We start from the raw sequence: 20,165 nt of genomic DNA on the forward strand, positions 1-20,165 counted from the left end.
AGCGGAGATTTAGAAAACATTTCACAATTCACATATACTAGATTAATTTATGTCTATTTTTATTTTACCATTCAAAATATATATCTTTAATTTTCATTCGAGTAAATATTTAGGGTTTATGGGTTGTGCTCAGGTTAATGCAGTGGGTTTTCAAAAGTTAAAAACGTTGAAGAATGTGTTTATATTACTATTAAATAAATTAAATCAAGCGAAATAGTACAAATAAAACACTTTATGTACACACACACACTCTCACGCAACTGAACACGCTACAACCCCCACTGACTTGCCATCCTCACCCCCGGTTCAATCAGCCACATATATGCATGTTTCAACTCCCCAAAGACAGTGGACAGTTGGGGTGGCCTGCTGATTAATTTCAACCTCCCCCTTCTGCCTCCTCCTGCCGTCCTCCAACCATCTCTGCATCCCTCCATCCATCCCTCCCCTTCCTACTCTGCAAAGGGCAACAGCTCCAGAGGTCTACCATATGGGCCAGTGTCTGAGCGCCTGACTGCCTGCCTCCCTGCAGCTTGCATGTGTGTGTGTGTGATTCAAGCCTGCTCTGACTGTTAGCCTGCCCCACCTGTTCCTCTGTAACAACAGACCAGACCTCTCCACTACAGGACAGGCTGGCGGAGATAGATAGATAGATGAGCTGATCACAGACAAAAAGATAAATAAATTGAGAGGAAGCGGAGGAGAGATATGCAGATGTGATAGTAGGGTTTCAAAAAAAATTCCCATCAAAAGCAACAGTCAGATGAGTGACGAGCGGCTGCAAATCATATTATTGATAAGCACCTGCCAAGCCATGAAGAAAAGTCGCCGGAAATGTGATTCAAAAATGAGGAATAGATCGGGGTCAGAAGACAGAAAATGCAGATGGATTAGACTTCGCAAAACAGATGAGCAGACAATAATAGATTAAAAAAAATATGGAGTAATTTATTCACAAAATATGAATGACAGACTGTGCAGCGAACAGACTGCGGTATAGACGCTGCTCCCTAAACACCCGAGGACACAAGATAATAATGAAAGAGAACTTGGGGGTGATAATGAGAGGTCAAACAGAAGAATAAGTCTCAGGCTTGTACACCTGTGGCCCACCTTCTGCCATCTAAAACCGCCCAGCGACCTTTTTTTCTTTTTTTTAACCCCCACCACGTTCGGTTACTCTCATTATAACCTACTGAATAATGTAAAGGTATATATGCATGAGGGATCCAAGCAAAAGAGAGGAGACAGGATCTACATAATAGGGCTATCTCTCTCTCCATCTGGTCATGTGTTTATAATCTTCCCCCTCCTCCTTCTTAATGCCGATCTATCTGTTTGTCTGACAGACCCGGACACACTCATCAAACCCCCCAAAACAATATCACGCTCTAACTACGGTCTGCACAATCGGTCTTATTCTGAATACTGTGAGCTTTGAGAATGCATGTGTTTGTGTCTATCTGTGCATTTGCAGTGTCCGTATTTGTATGAGCTGACGCAAGCACTTTGAAGCCTCTGGAGAATTAACCAGGCGTCTGCCACCTGACCCCATTGACTCCGACCGTCCTGGGCTCAGCTGATACGCGTGCCGCGTGGCCCTGACATGAGGAGGACAAAAAAAGCAGGAGGGGTAGGAGGAGGACGAGGACAGAAGGACCAGCAGGCAATGAATGATTATGATGACTAGGGCCATCTTGCTGGCCTCAACCCCCTCCTACCCCCCAGCAGAAACCCTGGCCTTGGCCCTGGCTCTGGCTCCCACATGGACTAGTGATCTGGCTCGGGTCGGCGTGGGTGAAGTGTCACCACCAGGCAGGGTCTGGTCTGTCAGCTGTTGGGGATGACAGAAGGAGAGGAGGGGGAGAGCAAGAGCAGAACAGAGATGTACGTAATAGAAAGTGCAATAGGTGAGGAGAGATAAATCACGAAAAGATAGTTGCTGAGGAAAGTGTAATCACGAAAAGCCAACAGACGGAATAAGAAAGAAGGCACATGGGGACAGAGAAGATAATATTGGATGGAGCAGACTGAAACAATGGATAAAAGGGAACAGGTTTTGTGGAGGTGTCATATCTGCCAGGCCTTATGCAACCTACAGAGCTCACGCAGATGGCACGACTGCTGAGAAAGTAGGGTAAACAGTCCCAGCTAATGACTTGCCCCCTCTTGACTCAGTACAGTGAAAGTGAAAGAGCAAAATAATTGGGGAAAATATTCCCTCGCGGGGATTAAGAATCTGTCAGGTCAACCGCTGTACAGCGGAGAGGGTAAGTGGTTGCAGAGGGTAAAATGTGTGGGCTCATGTATTCATGGCATCTTTTCACAGTGTTGTTGGCACCGTCGGATCACTCCAAGGCAACGATTACCTCAGCAAGCTGAGCAGAGAGGAGGGGGAGCCAGTTCCTCTTGAGGCTGAGGAGTCCTGCAGGCTCTCCACAGCATGAACAACACAGTGATTGTATACAGAAAAGAAAAACACAGGAGGGGTTCATGATGACTTTGCTCACAAGCAGAAGTACACGTTTCTGATTTCCTATGTATTCTTAGTCTTTTAGTATCAAGGAAAAAGCACAGCAAAATCCATTTATGCGTTCTTTTAGGTGGTGCTTGAAGCTTTGAGACCCAGCTAATATTAGAGCTACCTCCATTTTCAGCCATTTTTGCACAAAAAGGCGTATGAATGCCGCTATAATGCTCAAGGCATTTAGCGTGCAATATGAATGTCTTTCTTGCTTTAGGAGTGTTATGTGTATGCCATGCAGTCTGTACTGAGTCCGATGCAAACGCATCCGCGTAAGTATGCTACGCTTAGAGCTAGTGACGTAGAATAAAAAACACAGGACTTTCAAACTTGAGACCGGTGATCGAGACCAATTATTATTTACGTTTGTGACGTTGGTCAAGTGTTTTTTAGTTATGTTTGTCACAGGATTTTTAGTAACGTTTGTGACACTGTTTCCATGCGTATTTTACTTAGTTTACATACGTGGTTTAAGACCAACCATGATGTCCAACAACACAAGGCTTTCATCCCGGAGACTGCTGTTTGTGTCCCGTGTTCACAAGGTCAAGTCACATTTTCACTGTACAAATGTAGTCATTTTAAGCCCAATCATGTTTGTTTTTTTCCCTAAACCTGACCAAGTGGTTTTATTGCCTAATCCTAAGCATGTGTTTTTGTTTAATTCACAACATTAAGCATGTGTTTACATGCGACCGAAAAGTGATGAGAACATGTTGAAATGACACGTGAAAAGCGGTGTAGAAGATGTCTGTGTAATGTTGTACTATTTATACGCCTTTCTGTGAGACCGGATTGCCATTTTCGACTCTCTGGTTATCTTCGTTCCCTCAAAGGTTAGCACTCTCAAGGTGGTTTGCAATTGGTTATAGTTCATCAAAGTTCATCTGGAGTTGTGTTTCTGGCCACTTTTTTAAGCTCTGTTTTTCAGTCTTCACTGACCCCTGAGGGAAATATCTGTCACTTTAGCTGCTAGATGCTCTCACTAACTTCTGGTGTTAGGTGCAGTGGGCAACCTCGGGGTCTAAAAAGTGAAGCCAATGCTGAAGTGCCTTAAACTTGCATTCTTTCTAATAGCCAGCAGGGGGCGACTCCTCTGGTTGCAAAAAGAAGTCTGATTGCATAGAAGTCTATGAGAAAATGACCCTACTTCTCACTGGATTTATTACCTCAGTAAACATTGTAAACATGAGTTTATGATCTCAATCGCTAGTTTCAAGTCTTTTTCAATACAGCATGATGTTCATTTAGTAAATTATGGTCCCATTTAGAGTCAAATAGACCATAAAGCAGGATATTCTTTAGGGCGTGGCTACCTTGTGATTGACAGGTCGCTACCACAGCGTTGTCCGGTCTGGGAGTTGTCTGTGTCTTCTTCTTCAACTTTAATCCTTTCACAGTGTTTTTTCAGTTTATTAAAGTTAATTGTAGCATTTTGGTCACCTAAAAATGTCCCACCCTGTCGTGTCATATCTGGTTGCTAAAAAAACAAGGTGGCGACGGCCAAAAACCAAGTTGGTGACGGACAAAATTCCAAACTTGAGGCTTCAAAATAGCAGTCCACAAACCAATGGGTGATGACTACGTCCACTTATCATATACAGTCTATGGTTAAGTGATGGGCAGCTATCTTACAATGGGTTATAGCTGCTTTAATTTGTCATTATGAAGAAGTATACTGTCACCCAGTGACTTTCCACATCGCCTGCGCAGGACATCTTCCATTATCTTGGCAGCAAATTTGAATTGAAATGGTTAACTGCTTGGTTTGCATGGTGAAAATTGTCAGCTCAGTAAGCTATAGCTCCGTTCAGACAGTCAGTCACTCAGTCAGCCAGTAGGTCAGGTCAGCTGATTTGCTGTGTAACAGTCCTGCTGCTGTGATTAAAGGAGCTGTGACAAAGACGCTGAAAGGCGATGAAGGGGGGGGAAACGGCCAGCTGTCACACAGAGGGACCATAATGGCCACGGCAAATCCTACCACCGTCTGAGCCCGTTTCTTCTTTGACTTCAGCCTCCTGCTAACTGACTAGTCATCTCTTTGTTAACCTGTCACTGAGCTTGTTGACAAGATGAGTTAGACGGGACATTGTTGTGACAATCAAAGGTTTTAGTCTGGATTGATTCATTGTATGAGTAATTCACTGAATGCATACTACACATGAAGATTCAAATTACACTGACTTAACTTACTTAACATTGATGATTTACATGTTGTAATAATTAAAAACAAATCATGCTGTGATACAGAAATTGTTTATTTGATATAAGAAATGGGTCTGCAATGGAGACTTGCGGTGGTACATGCAAGCGCAGAAGTCATTGAAAAGTCACATCTATAGGCTGTCCAATCATGTACGACCACGATGTAACTCAAAACCAGGCCATATAAATAGTGTTCATTCTTTATGCATACACCCCTGCTGATTCTTTGCTGTGTGCTTCCCCGCTTCTACAGCCTTCTCTTGCATTAAATATGTGTGATTTCAGCATGTTTTCCATTCAATATAAGTTGTGTTCATTTTACTGTTTTGCATCCCAAGCTCTTGGAGCCACAACTGCAAAATAAAATGGAATAAATAGTTAAAACCTTGATAAAGAAAAGTGCCGCTTAAAATTAAGCTGTCATTACGGTTTATTCAAGGTGTCACAGTAACATTACCTTCTTCACTTTGTTGTGTCTTGTGTTGTCAGGCAGGTGCAGGCAGTAAATGTACTGACTATGTGGGTGGTTGATCTGTGGAACTACAGAGTCTCCTCTCTTCATTTAGACAGTAACGTATAGTGTCACTGGCAACATTGTTATAATGTTGATAACATTTAGTTTACTTAATTTTATCCGAAGCAAACTGTAATGTTTTTTTTTCTATCAGTACTTCTGGTTAATCCCCAGAGCTCATCTGAGGATTGTACCTTCCCACTATACCGTCTAGTCATTAACGAATCAAAACTTATTTTTCTGATGCATTTTATTAGAGCTGCAATGATAAATCAATTAGTTGTCAACTATTAAATTAGTCACCAACTATTTTGATAATCGATTAATCAGTTTTAGTAATTTTCTAAGAAAAAAAAAAAATGTCTCCTTAAATGTGAATATTTTCTGGTTTCTTTACTCCTCTATGACAGTAAACTGAATATCTTTACCCAAGACATTTGTCATCTTGGGCTTTGGCACTGATCGACATTTTTCACCATTTTCCGACATTTTATCGACCAAACAACTAATCGACAATGAAAATAATAGTTGCAGTTGCAGCCCTACATTGTATCATGCTTTGCATTTCAATTAATGCTCTCACTATACACTTGCTTGTAAAATGTGTAATATATTGCAAGATTTTAATGCAAGGATAAGCTCAACACTCAAAACCAGTTCCTTTTCATCTGACAAAAAATAACTAACCAATATTTGAATTTCAAGAGTTAACAGTTGTTGATTCATTTATTGCTAATCAAATAAAATTTGAGGATGTGAAACTGTGTTTTTTAAGTACTTAAAGTATCGGTCAAGAAACAGAATATTGTAAATAAATAAATTCATTTTAAGCAGGGATCTGATCATGTATTTTCTTCTCCTTTCATTGATTGTGAAAAACAGCCCAGTCAGCAGCACAACGTCACTCACTCCCAACACTGACACAGCAAGTGGTGACTCTTAGCTTCTGTGTCTCTCCAAACTGTAGCAGCACCCCCCTGATCCTGTGCTCCACATCAAAACAATTAGTGGCCCCTTGGCCCCTAGCTTTACACACAAGAAAGGGAGGGGGGATGGGGGGGGGGACCTGTGTTCTCCTCACACACACAGAGGAGCTGATGGCTCCTTGGCTCTTCCTGTAGCAGGAGCAGTAGGTAATGACTCCTGCCTGCCTGCCACGGTGGACCTTAATTTGTTATTGTAGCAGAGCAGCTGTGCAGCATGCTGCAGAGAGCAGGTGGCAGCCTGGCAGGAGTGGAGGATGGAGGGGATGGATGGATGGAGGGGGGGGTGCTGGAGGGGAGGAGGGGGGAGGACAGGAGCGTGTGGCATATGTGGGTGGCTGTAGGGGGGTGGAAAGATGATGGTGGATGTTTATGTGTGTGTTGGGGGGTGGTATATAGCTCACAATCTTCTCAGCCAGGAAAGCAAATATTATGCTTGTAAAAAGAAGAAGAATAACGCGTGAGAATCCAGAAATATTCAACTTTAACGCATGGCAACATTTCAAATTATAATCCATCCCTTTAGGGGCTTTTCCAATGGGTAACACAGTTGACAGAGATTTCTCGGACACACACAAAGTGGATGTTTTAATGTACATGAATGAGCCAAATAGTTATTAAAACACCTTTTTTCATATTTTAATGATTATTTTGAACAAATAATTATGAAAATTATATACAAAAACATGTATTTTAATGTTAATCTGAAGAGCAAAAAAAACCTGACATTTAGCAAATCGGACAGCACAAAAACAGCAAATTCCAGCATAGAATATGCATTTTCTGCAAAATAATAAATGATGGGACCTGTTGACCTTGTATTAAATGAAAGAGAAATGTGCCCTGATATAAAATTGACCATTACTTGAAGTGAATATTTAGTATTATTGATAAATAAATACAGCCCATGGACATGACATCTAATTATAGAATCACTCATTATCAAGTTCAATCCATCATTTTTCAGTCTCATCAGGCTGTCCCTGTCTTTGCTTGTTTCAATGACAATTTGCATTCAGATTTAGGCTATGAAAAACAAAATCAATACCAACAACAACAACAACAAGTCGAGGTTATGAAACGACTTTGCTCCAGGCGATTGAAGTGTGTCTGCTGGGAGGATTATGCGAGCTGATCTCTTGGTGTTCCTATTGTTGCAGCTCGGAGTTAATCATCACAGACACAACAACGTTCCTCTGCTGTAAACGGAGCGTTATATTGGCTTTCTGCGCAAAAATGCTGACAATTAGTACCCGCCCACTCCAATAGGCTCTGTTGCGCACAGAGAGAATAGAAGAGATACCTGATGCCTTATTGAGCTGTCGGATCGATCGTCTCCTGCAGGTCCACTCTATTTCACTGTAAAAGTGTTTATAAAAGTGTTTTCATCCAGCCTGTTGGAGAGAGACTGTAGGATTTTAAAGAGACTGATCGCATCATAATCAGCCATCATTCTGCCAAGAGGAAGAAAACTCCAAAATACCAGGAGGAGCATGGTCGGAATGCCTAGTGCTTTCAACTGTAAGTACTTTAAATTATGCTTAACATGCTGCATTAAATGCTTACTTTTGACCTGACATCATTTATCCACAGGTATGTATTTTTTTGCACCTGCACACAATAATACACCATGCATATTTAAGCCCATGCATATGTGCTTGATCTCATGTTTATGTTTTACATAATTAATCTCTCTGCCTCATAATAAATAATGAGCCTGTATATCTGGACACTCTATTATTTTCAGATTCTTCTTCCCAGAGCAGCCTTCAGAGAAGACCTTTTGAATGTGTTACTTCAGATCATATCCAATCATTATAATGACCAAACAAAAACCCTCAGTCATCCCTTTGTCCGCTGAGATCTTACGCTCATTAGGATCCATTAAAGAGTGAGAATAAACTATGCATAACACACACTCTATTGGACGCATTATCCCCTCATATAGAGCCCCCACAAGACAGCTATTATGCTCCCATTTGATTGAATAGCAGCTTTCGGGTCTATGTGTCTATTCAGCGGAGGATTTGGAGCCCTTAATCCACCAGGCAAAGTTTTTTTCTCTCTCTCTCTTTCTCTCTGTCTCTCTCCTTCCACCATCTGGACTTTACAGCTTTTTAAGACAAAAACACCAGGCGGTGTGAAACCAGGCTGGAGCTGCTGCTTGATGCCAGGAGGAGGTTTTTTCCCCTTTTTTGCCTGCGGTTTCTTCCTGCTTTACATCAGGGGTCAATAGTACAGTCCTGCAATGCAAGTGGGGTCAGCGTGGCCCGGGGGCATGACTAGTAAGCCCCTGTGTGTCACTGCGATTCCCCTCAGGACTACCCCTTTTCCCCATGGAGAAAACAAATAATCGCATGACAAAGACATGACTGTAATGGTGATGTTGGTGATGATGATGATGATGATGATGGGGCTACAGTTGCCACCAGGGAGCAGCAGAGTGTGTACTGTAATATAACACTGTAAACATGGTGAATTCTGGGTTTGAAAGCTGTTTTGGAAAATTGGGTTCCAACTATGACCCACAAAAGATGTAATATGTGTATATCGTTGTTTAGCTGGAGTAATTTGATGTTTTGCAGAAAGCTAAATAGCCCTCTGGGAAGCAGAGATGCTGTATGTGTACACACTGGGAGGAGAAAATGTGTTGAAGAGCATGCAGGCTCAACATTGCTCACACTAGTCAATCATTCCCATTCAACCGTTGATTCAATTAACTCTACTCGAAAACATGTGGATCATTTGGAACCCCCGATAATTTTTCCCTTTTGCCTTTTTTTCCTTCTTTTCTTTGGGGTGGGTTACGGAGTCGGATTCCAATCCTCTGACATTAAAAGGGGAAATAAACGACAAAGGGGCCCTGCAGGTTTGCATTAGAGACCTAATTGGTTTTGGCTTGAGTGGGCTGTTAGCGTTGCCAGACGTGGGCCCTTTGTGTTTCGCCATGTGGGAGAATTTGCCTGTGCTGGAGGTAGAGAGAGAGGTGCCTGCAAGATCTTCTCTGAGTCATCCCTGCACAGGCTTTGTGGGCTGTTTGTGTGCATGTGTGTGTGTGAATGTGTTTGTATTGGGGCTGTTAAAATATCGCATGATTGTCAATAGTTAATCGCGATTAATTGCACATTTTTTATATGTTCAAAATGTACCTTAAAGGGATATTTGTCAAGTATTTAATACTCTTATCAACATGGGAGAGGGCAAATATATGCTTGCTTTATGCAAATGTATGTATATATTTATTACTGGAAATCAATTAATAACACAAAACAATGACAAATATTGTCCAGAAACCCTCACAGGTACTGCATTTAGCAAATAAATATGCTCAAATCATAACATGGACAACTCAAGCTCAACAGGCAACAACAGCTGTCAGTGTGCCAGTGTGCTGACTTGACTATGACTTGCCCCAAACTGCATGTTATTATCATAAAGTGGGCATGTCTGTAAAAGGGGAGACTCGTGGGTACCCATAGAACCCATTTTCATTCACATATATTCGGGTCAGAGGTCAAGGGACCCCTTTGAAAATGGCCATGCCAGTTTTTCCTCTCCACAATTTAGCTAATGGATTCATTAGGTTTTCTATGATACCAGTATCTTCACTCTAGCTCTAAAACTGAGCCTGCTGCAACCTAAACATTGCAAGTTGCAAAGAAATTAGTTTCGTTAAAACAAATTTGCATTATTATCGCGTTAACTTTGACAGCCCTGGTTTGTATGCATGTGAAGTGACGTTTCAGGTTGAAAATGTTCGCAAATGTTGCACATTTCTAGTTGTTTTTCTCCGAAAGCTTGTTTCTGTTTGTTGCCATGTGTCCTGCATTGCGGTTGGCTGTGTTTTTGTAATATGCGTGTGTTTGTGTGTGTCAGGCTGCTAGCCCAGTATCCTTCTCTCTCCCTCTGGTCTCTGCGTGGGTCTTTTCCACCAGCACTACCACCTGTTAGTGTTTTACTCTGGGCCCCTGGGCTATGATGACTACAGAACCTTCCACATTTGCTCATCAAGCTCCATCAGATCGGCTCCCTTACCTCAAACCTGGCTCCCATTTCCCCATCGCAGGACCGATCTGGGCTGGATTCCCCCGGTGCAGTTTAGCTGAGTCAAGATGGTGCGCAGTCGAACGGGTCAGAGCCGAGTTTGATTAATGACTCATGAGCGACAACATTTTATTCAGCATGCCGCACTGCTGGATCGCACTTTGCAAAGTGTGGTTTCAGTGGGAAAGGGGATGTTTAAAGACTGGATTAATGGGGTCACTTTGTTGCCCAGTGCTCCACATGTGAGAACCACAACAAAGAATCTGGCATCTTCTGTTTGAGCGCTAATAATATGTGACCAAATGACTGTTTTAAACATCTACTGTTAAGGATCGCATGCTGTCTTAAGATTTAAATGAACCCTAATCGTAATGAAACGTTTACTACCCAACGAGAGGAAGAGAAAATATATCATCTCTGCACCCTATTATCGAGTCCCCTTGTGTTGAAGCCCAAACCGCTGCAAACAGCATCATCAGTTCTTTCAAACAGATCGGATTTGTCATGTTCCGTGTTTCGTGAGAGCTTTCTGTCCCATTGTCTGTTTCCAATTCAGCACACTGTGTTCCCCTGTCTATTACTTCAGACAGTGTGGCAACCTGGAGCTTAAAAAAAAAAAAAAAGAGAGGAGCGACCGAACAGTTAAAGGGGGAAAAAAACAGCGAGAGAAGGGGAGTAGAAAGGGATTAACTGTCAGGGAGAATGTGAGGCTAATTGAAGCCAGTTTTGCACAGCTGTTTCTTGTTGCCGCGCGGCACTGTGCAGAGCGGCTTGGGGAGGATGGGATCCAGATGTGATCTTGCGCCGAGGATTGCCCGCCAATAACAATCCTCAGAAATACCAGCCGTACAGGAGACGGGGGCTATTAGAGTGTCCGTGCTGCTCGCCCACCTCCTGACAAAACATCACTTCGCCTCTGAAAGATAAACCTCTGCGCTTTCCACTCGTGATTGCAGGTCTCCCCTCAGCGTTTTCTAACACTGTCATTTTGTTATACTGCCAGCCAGCCACCGCCGTGGCCTCTGCATTCAGGTGTCAGTTGGTAGCGTAAACATCGCTCTGACACATTTGACTATTCCAAAACAGGCGTCTCGCACGGTTTGAGAGCGGTTTTGCATATTTGTCACATTGCTTTTGAAACATTCAACCAAAGGGGGATATAAGCGTCTTTTGTGTGTTGTTCTATGTTCCATTTAAATCATCACAGAGAGAGAAAAAAATCATGTATTCTTTATCAGGATGGAGGCATGCGGGTCCCAGGATTGTGTGCAGGCATTTACTCGGTAAGTGGAGGGACATTGGCTGGGAACAAAAGGGCCCCAGTCACTTCAGAGTGAATCGGAGTGGTCAGGCAAAAAACTTATCACCACATTATGCTTTTTTAATGCCCCCCTGTCTCTCTGTTCTCATGCCTCTCACCCCCTCCTTCCATCATTTCCCACTTGGCTCAGACAAAGAGGAGTTCCCCCTTTTCTCCACGCCTTCCAGGGTTACTCCAGAGCCTCTTTCTCACCTCCTGTTTCTGTCTGACGTCCGGCCTCCCTCCATCCATCCCTCTTTGTTACCCCATCTTTCTGTCCCCCATTCCGTCTCCATTTATCCCTCTCTCCATCCTCCGCTCGTCTGTCTTGGCCGCCACGCAGAGAGTCCAACTGCAGCTGGCCTGTCATTGCCCAGAGGAAAGCTTACATCCAGCTGCGTTTGAGCTCTTATGTGAGAGAAGTCTCAGCTCATGGTTTAACAAGATATAGGCAGTATCACACTTTTTTTTAAACTACTTTTTCCTCTTTCCATTTGTCATTTCTTCCTAGTTCATAGAAAGTTCCATAAAATTCCATTCACATATTCTTTTGTAGGTAATATTTATGTATATTAAAGGAATAGATATGTTTTTTTCTATTTAAAGTTATCATCAATTATCATAAACTAGGGCTGTCAATTGATTTAAATAGTTAATCACGATTAATCACAAATTAATAGCACATTTATCTGTTCTAAATGTACCTTTAAGGGAGATTTGTCGTGTATTTAATACTCTTATCAACATGGGAGTGGGCAAATATGCTGCTTTTTGCAAATGTATGTATACATTTATTATTGGAAATCAATTAACAACACAAAACAATGTCAAATAGTATCCAGTAACCCTCACAGGTACTGCATTTAGCATAAAACAATATGCTCAAATCATAAAATGACAAACAGAAGCCCAACAGGCAACAACAGCTGTCAGTGTGTCAGTGTGCTGACTTGACTATGACTTGCCCCAAACTGCATGTGATTATCATAAAGTGGGCATGTCTGTAAAGGGGAGACTCGTGGGTACCCATAGAACCCATTTTCATTCACATATCTTGAGGTCAGAGGTCAAGGGACCCCTTTGAAAATGGCCATGCCAGTTTGGAGTGTTATTCACCGTCCTTCCTGACAAGCTAGTATGACATGGTACCAATGGACTCCTTCGTTTTTTCTAGTTTCAACGCCTTATTGCGTTAACTTTCACAGCCCTAGTAGAAACACATGTATTGTTTTTGTAAAGCACATGCAACAAGCACATCTGGCAAAGTCGGACCCAGATAACGACTGCTTCACGTCCTGACAGATAACGATGAACATGATGAGTGGCCCTTGGCCCAGTCTCACTTTATCAGGCACACACACACACACACACAGTGAAAGTGACAGGAGGATCTTAGCCTATAAGCCAATATCAGTCCTGAGCTCCTCCCGAGTGTCAGTTTTATGAGTTTTATGACTTTGTCAAGTTCACCTCGTCTGTCCCTCCTCTGATCTCCCTCCTGCTGGGCCTTGTGCTGTCACAGAACGGGACCTGCTATGTTGCTACGCACATATAAACATCGTATTGCACTCTGTCTGCTCTTGCTCCCGGGGTGGAATGTGTTCTGGTGTGCTGTTGTTTATGTGTCTCGTCCTCAGCTGGTGTCTCTGCTTGTTGTCTTTGCTCGTTTGTTCTAGCGGAGTACTGTAGGGAGATGTCATACATACCCGCGGTGGGTCTGCGGAGCAACAACAAAGCAGGTGCTGCCACAGTCTCGTGTTGTTCTGGTTGGAGATATTTTGTACATTTTTGATCCGCAAAAAAGGCAGGAGGAGGTTTAGTTTGATTTGTTATGTCTTGGAAGTGAAAAAGAACCAGAGCAAGTAAAACTGTAAATACACCCCCTCTCCATTACACACACACACACACACACACACACACACACACACACACAGAGAGACACAGATTGAGGATTGTATTGCAACGCTGACAAGCCCAAACATCCCTGAGGCTTCACCTTGGGAAATGCCAACACATGCCTCTGAAAGTGTGTGTGTGCGTGTGTGCGTGTGTGTGTGCGTGTGTGTGCGTGTGTGTGTGCGTGTGTGTGCGTGTGTGTGTGTGTGTGTGTGTGTGTGTGAGCAAAGCCAGCCGTTATCTTCCCTCAGCTTTAATTGAACCCTTCAGAAATCCCCTAAACTATTATGCACACACACACACAGAGTAAAGCCTGGAGGCTGTATCTGTGCCGGGCCAGGTGTTCCCGGCTCCGCTGCCAGATGAACCACCTGCAGATCACAGGTGTGGCTATCGCCAGGGAAGAGAACAACACAGCTGCTCCTACAGCCTCGGGGAGAGAAGAAAGAGAGATGGAAGGTTTATATAGATTCAAGTAGGGAAGCAGGAAACTTCACATTCACACACACACACCAGGCAAAAACACACAGTATAAAGTAACATCGAATGTGGTGTTGTCATCGCCTGCCTTTCAGTAAAGACGACTTTCCCTTTCTTAGCCGGCTAGAGATGTGCATTTAATTGAAGCAGCTCAGTGGGATGCTTTGACAAGAGTGGGAGTTGTTGTGAACCTTGACACAGCATGTTATTGTAATAACATTGGAATTAGAAAGATATCCAGTCTCTTTTAAGGCTAGACTTTTTTTGTCCAGAAGTGCGAGACACAGCAAAACCAGCTGCTAAATTTGAGAAGTTTGCTTTTTTTAGTTTCTTACACTCAAAGTGATTAATTAAAGGGGACATAACATGCTAATTTTCAGGTTTATACTTGTATTTTAGGTTTCCACTAGAACATATTTACATGCTTTACTGTTCAACAAACATATTATTTTCACCATACTGTCTGTCTGAATATACCTGTATTCAACCTCTGTGTTTAACGCTCTGTTTTAGTGCCTGTCTCTTTAAGCCGTCCTCCCGAAAAAGCCCAGTCTGCTCTGATTGGCTTGCGGGAAAAATATGCTATACTTTTGCAAAGGTTGTGTCTAGAAGGTAACCTGCAAATTGCAAAATCCAATCTGAGATCTGCAAAAATTTGCAAAAACTCTCGCGAGACTCGCTGCCCGGCGACCTAACCTAACCTTAACTCTTCGAGATCAATTCTTTGACCTTAACCATCTCGCGAGAGTTTCCCCAATTTGCTGGTTCCCTTCTAGACACGACCCTTTATAAAGGTAGTTCTCAAGCTGTGAGCGATATTTTAATGAGCCATGATGTTTTTCCTAAACCTAACTAAGTGGTTTTGTTGTTTAAACCTAAGTGAGTCATTTTGTTGCCCCCTGCTGGTACTACACCTTCATACACGTGTCTAATATTCACTCCTTGGTGAGGCAACACGTGACAATGACACTCTATCCTTTGGTGGACAGACGGGTCTATTACACGCTTTGGTGTGATATCGGTTTGCAAATGTATGTTCACAAGTACTGAAAAAGTGAGTTTTTCATGATATGTCCCCTTTAATATAGTAATTTAGTCATGCTTTTTGTATAATCAAATCCTTTAATATCTAAACACTGTTGTAAAATGTATGTTTTGTATTAGTAGTGACAGTGGGAACAGTGGGAAGGTGACACCCTCTACTAAGACTTGTAAAACCCATAAATGATGTAATTGAAATTTCACATTTGGACTATGATTAATTCCCTATAAAAAAGGTGTCAAAGTCACAAATATTTTACTGGCCAGCTGTGAACAATACACAGCACTGTCAGTAAAATAAAGTCTCTTGCACTGAGAGGAATGTCCAGTTACTCACTCTATGTGTTACGTCTGTGTGTGGGCTTGTCCACATCTTAGCGAGCGCACGTTCTTTTAACACAGAAACCTCTCCCAAACACGGAGTTGTTTATGAGCGCTATTCATTTTTATGTGCCAACAATTGGGTGAGGCTGGCAAGTTCTGATCCGCCGTATCATTTTCCAATTAGCCAAATTGCTGTATTTAAGGTTTTAACTGTGAGTGCCATAGATGGATATCCCTGACAGCGTATCTGGTGCATAAGTTAAACAAGAGAGCGGCTGGAGAGACTTTTCGAAAAGTGCGTTGGTTGTTGAATATCGTTTAAGGGGAGTTATTGGTGAGAAGGGTTTGGCGTCTGGCTGCGCACTTGGCCTCTCTGTGTGGAAACTTTAGGAAGATGCAGCCAAGTGAGCATGAGACCCACCGCTCATAAATTTTAAGCACACATGCAGCCACTCGCTCGTTCCTTCTCTCTCATACCAACACACAAACACTTTTCCTCTCTGGCTCATAAACACACACTCATGCATGCACATCTCTCTCCCACATATACCCACACTTCTTATATTTACTCATCTCTATTTGGTCCCTGTCCCGTGTTTACACACATGCACACACTGGTTGCACCCTGAGAGCAGCCGTGTGTCTCCCCTCTGTGTGCCGAGTGTAACAGGAGATCTGAGGGTTTTCCGTGGGTGAGTAGGCGGGTCAGACCTTACTTAAACTAATGGCTCCCAGCAGTGTTGAATAGCCAGACACACTGGAGCCGAGGCCTGAGGTTTTGGAATGCCACTGCCGGCTCAATGCCTGCCTTTCATCGGCACCGAGCGAAGGAGAGAAAGAGAGAGAGAAAATAAGAGAAAGGAGGGGGAGGAGAGAAGGGAAAATACGGGACCCATTTGTTTTGGGTGATATGAGGATGCCTGAAAAGGAGGGCACAATAGTGGTAGAATGGACGGACAGAGGGGGGGCAAGGGCGGGTCGGTGGACTGTGGGGAAAGAGAGGAGGGGAGGGGGGGAGGCGTGTTTGGGCTAGTGGGATGTCAGGAGGGGGTAAAGTACCAGTCAGTGGTTGTTTTGTGTTGGAGCACCGTGGGACCCCCCCCCCCCTGACCGGCCGCCCATGTGTTTTTAATGTCTTTGGGATGAGTTGTGAATGAGTCTGGAGGGAATCAATAAAGTTGTGAAGTGAGGCCATGTCCAAAACTAATGGAGATGATTTAAATGTTTTTTTTCAATCTGTCAATCAATTAAAATATAATCGCAATGAATCGCATGATTGTCCACAGTTAGTCGCAAATTAATCGCTTGCCAACTTCCTTGAGGAGTTTTAAGGCCCTGATGACGGTCGGCCATCGGCCAGTTCGGGGCCGTCGGTGAGCGTCTGTCGGTCTAGTTTTTCAGAATCTTGTTTATTGCCAAGTGTATGAGGTATACACTAGGAATTTGCTTTGGTTTTGCAGTGTGTCCCTCACTGTCGGCTGTAGTATCCCCGTGGGTGACATAAAATCCCTCTGATTGGCTGTTCAGCTTCAGGGAATCAGTGCATGAGAAGAGAAACCTAAGTGAGGAAAGCAAGCCAATGAGTAAAGTCAAGACGGCACCAAAAGAAGGCATCTCTCATTTTTCATCTTCATCTCATCTGATCTTTCCAATACACGGATATTTTCACAGCGACATGGCCATCTGGAATGAAGCTAGGTGGTGAGTGAGAGTGGTGGGAAAATGTTCGGCAGACGCTGCTTTTTTTCATGTACGTATCATAACAACGGCTTGTATATTCACAGTCCTCGGTCTTCCGGTTTCTCTTTTTGAATGACGAATACAGACTACCGCTACTTGGCTGGTGTGGAGAGTTATTTCATCTCATGCAGGTGCAGAACATAGGCTACTGTACTTGCTAACTGGCCGTCGGCTGTAGTCTTTGCGGTGTGTTCAAATGCAACATGACGGCCAAGAAAAAGGCGATGTAACAGTCGGCCTTCATCGCTGCTAGTTCTTTGATGTCGTCTTGGTGTGTCTGGGCCTTTAGACCTCTATGGAGCTGTTTTTCGATGAGTGGGTGCCCGTTTGTTTATCTCGTGCATGACGTGCACACATGGGCAACACGATGCACCGTTCTACCAATGGTGTCACATCACTGTCCACTGGTCAAGGTGGCAGTGATGCGCCAATATATGCAGCAGCGTGCAGGCAAAGACAAGAAGAAGATTGCAAGCTAGTAAACATGGATGAAAACAATGCTGGATTTAAAATACATTTTTTCATGTGTAAGGTTTGTTAAAACTCAAGGGTACACTCAATGAGTTTTGGTGAGTAACGCTGAATGTAAACACAACTTTTGTTTGTTTACAGGCAAACTCCACCGGGCCCCTTTGACTAAAAGTGGAAGAACAGATACAAATTTAGTTTTTTCTTTGGTATTTGAGAACGTTGAAGTAGAAGCGAAAGCGTGTGTGTGTGGATGGGTGATATTCTGGGAACCTCATCATTTAACATTCACTGTCCAGAACCGACACATACAGTAAAATCAGTTTTTCGTTTATCTGGCCCATCATTTATCTGAGCCTGCAGACAGAGAGAAAAAATAGCCCTCACTTTAGCCCTCATTACTACCGAGAATTCATCTTATTTGACCACATTTTTGTTGTTGTTTTTTACAGTAAATGGTCCTCCAGACAGACATGGACCTGGAACATGACGTGTCCCTATTAGATAAATATGCTGTAGAAGATGTAATGGAAAATGTGGCCATGCGAGATCAGACGGGGAAATCTTTGGCTGCATCAGATTAGCGAACATCAGGAGTCTGAACAGTGATGAGATGGAGATGGAGGGGAAGAGGGGGAAGGAGAGGGAGGGGAGCCATGCTGGTAAGATGGTTACAGATGGGGGGGGGGGCAGCAATGATGAGCCTTGGTGGGAAAAATAGCAGCAACATGGATAATTAACCAAAAGAGACATTTTTATCAGATAGTCAGGAAGAGAGAGGGAAAGGGGCATCCGGGTAAATGAGGCCCTGCCTGACACACTAAACCAACCAACCATTGTTGAGCATTTGCAGGAGTCGGAAGCGGTATTTTTTGCAGTGTGTCTGGTACGGTTGACTCCAGTTGGGTCTTATTGGCAGCCATTTAGCCTATTCAGTAATCTAATTGCTTGTTAAAGCTAGCAAACCAGTGATTTGAGCCATTTGGTGTGGTTTCTTCTAATTTTAAGCTTTTCTTTACATGCATACTTGTGGCCGTCGTCTCTCCGTTATTTGTCTTCTGTTTGGTGTTTTCAGCTTTATCATAAAACTAGGACTGTGAATAGTTTAAAATATGTAATTGCAATTAATCGCATATATTTTATCTGTTCAAAATGTACCTTAAAGGGTGATTTGTCAAGTATTTAATACTCTTATCAATATGGTAGTGGGCAAATATGCTTGCTTTATGCAAATTTATGTATATATTTGTTATTGGAAATCAATTAACAACACAAAACAATGACAAATATTGTCCAGAAACCCTCACAGGTACTGCATTTAGCATAAGAAATATGCTCATATCATAACATGGCAAACTGCAGCCCAACAGGCAACAACAGCTGTCAGTGTGTCAGTGTGCTGACTTGACTATGACTTGCCCCAAACTGCATGTGATTATCATAAAGTGGGCATGTCTGTAAAGGGGAGACTCGTGGGTACCCATAGAACCCATTTTCATTCACATATCTTGAGGTCAGAGGTCAAGGGACCCCTTCCTCTCCAAAACTTAGCAGAAGTTTGGAGCATTATTTACCCTCCTTCGGGACAAGCTAGTATGACATGGTAGCTGAGCCCGCTACAACCTACAAATCACAAGTTGCATTAATGTGTTAAAGGAATTAGTGGCGTTAAAACAAATTTGTGTTAACTTTGACAGCCCTACATAAAACATTGTGAGGCGATACGAAGCGAGTCAGTCTTTATTTGTGCTAGTTCTCTGAGCTCGGTGGATCCTCTAGAGATCTCTGGCCAGTGAAATGGAGGTCGCTGGGAGTCGGGGCCAGAATTAGCTGTTCTGGCTCATTTTCCATGCACTGTATGACTGTATCACATCGCAGACACATGCACCGCATGCAACCAAAATCTCACAAAGATTGACTCAGTCAACACAGTGTGAAGTGGGAAAGCTTCTGACTGTAGGAAGTTGTGGCTGGGAAAAGAATACTAAGCGGCAGCACAGTTTTTTTTTTTGTTTTTTTTATCTTGACTTATGAAAATGTGTCTCATCGTTTCCCACTGAAACTCTCCCAGTGAAATCCAGATTAGCCTTTCAAAGCCCTCAGTGAATGCTGAGAACAAAATGCTCTCACCATGTGCGAGTTGTATATGAACATCAATGGGATTCCAGTTGCACAGTGTGCGTTGGAGGCAGAGTTTCTGTTTTCTTCAACACCTGGCGGCGCTGATGTGGCCGGTTGCCCAAGAGACATCGTCAGAGGATATCTCACATTTCCCAATTTCCATCTTGAAGTCGGCTACGCTGGAAGACTGCTGATGAAAATATTAAGCGTGGATTGGGATGTCTAGGATCATGGGTATGCAATTCAACGGGTGCGGGGGCAGATTGTGAAAACTTGACAGTCCTGTGGTCTGTGGCCAAAAACGCTGGGTTCATTTTCACCGGACCAGTTGGCAGAGTGGGAAATCTCTGCAGTCATCCGGAAATGTATTATGTTATCCAATCTTATATTTGTATGCACACGTAGTAGGGCTGCACAACTAATCCAAGTTATATTGAAATCACAATATGGCCTATTTTCATATCGCAGTATTTGTTAAAATCGCAATATATATTAAAAGCGAAATGTCCAAATACTATTTTAAAT

General features: G+C 43.0%; 1 protein-coding gene across 1 annotated transcript in view; it reads left to right on the forward strand.

Annotated features, from left to right (window-relative positions):
- Positions 1 to 7,519: 7,519 nt before the first annotated feature.
- Positions 7,520 to 20,165, forward strand: part of cbfa2t2 (CBFA2/RUNX1 partner transcriptional co-repressor 2) — a 42,861-nt gene continuing 30,215 nt past the window's right edge. Inside the window, exon 1 of the mRNA XM_037776508.1 lies at positions 7,520 to 7,747. Coding sequence (XP_037632436.1) covers positions 7,720 to 7,747 — 28 coding nt within the window. The 5' untranslated portion in view covers positions 7,520 to 7,719. The remainder of the gene's footprint in view (positions 7,748 to 20,165) is intronic.

Source organism: Sebastes umbrosus, chromosome 1 (genome assembly GCF_015220745.1).
Source record: "Sebastes umbrosus isolate fSebUmb1 chromosome 1, fSebUmb1.pri, whole genome shotgun sequence".
Classification (NCBI taxonomy): Eukaryota; Metazoa; Chordata; class Actinopteri; order Perciformes; family Sebastidae; genus Sebastes; species Sebastes umbrosus.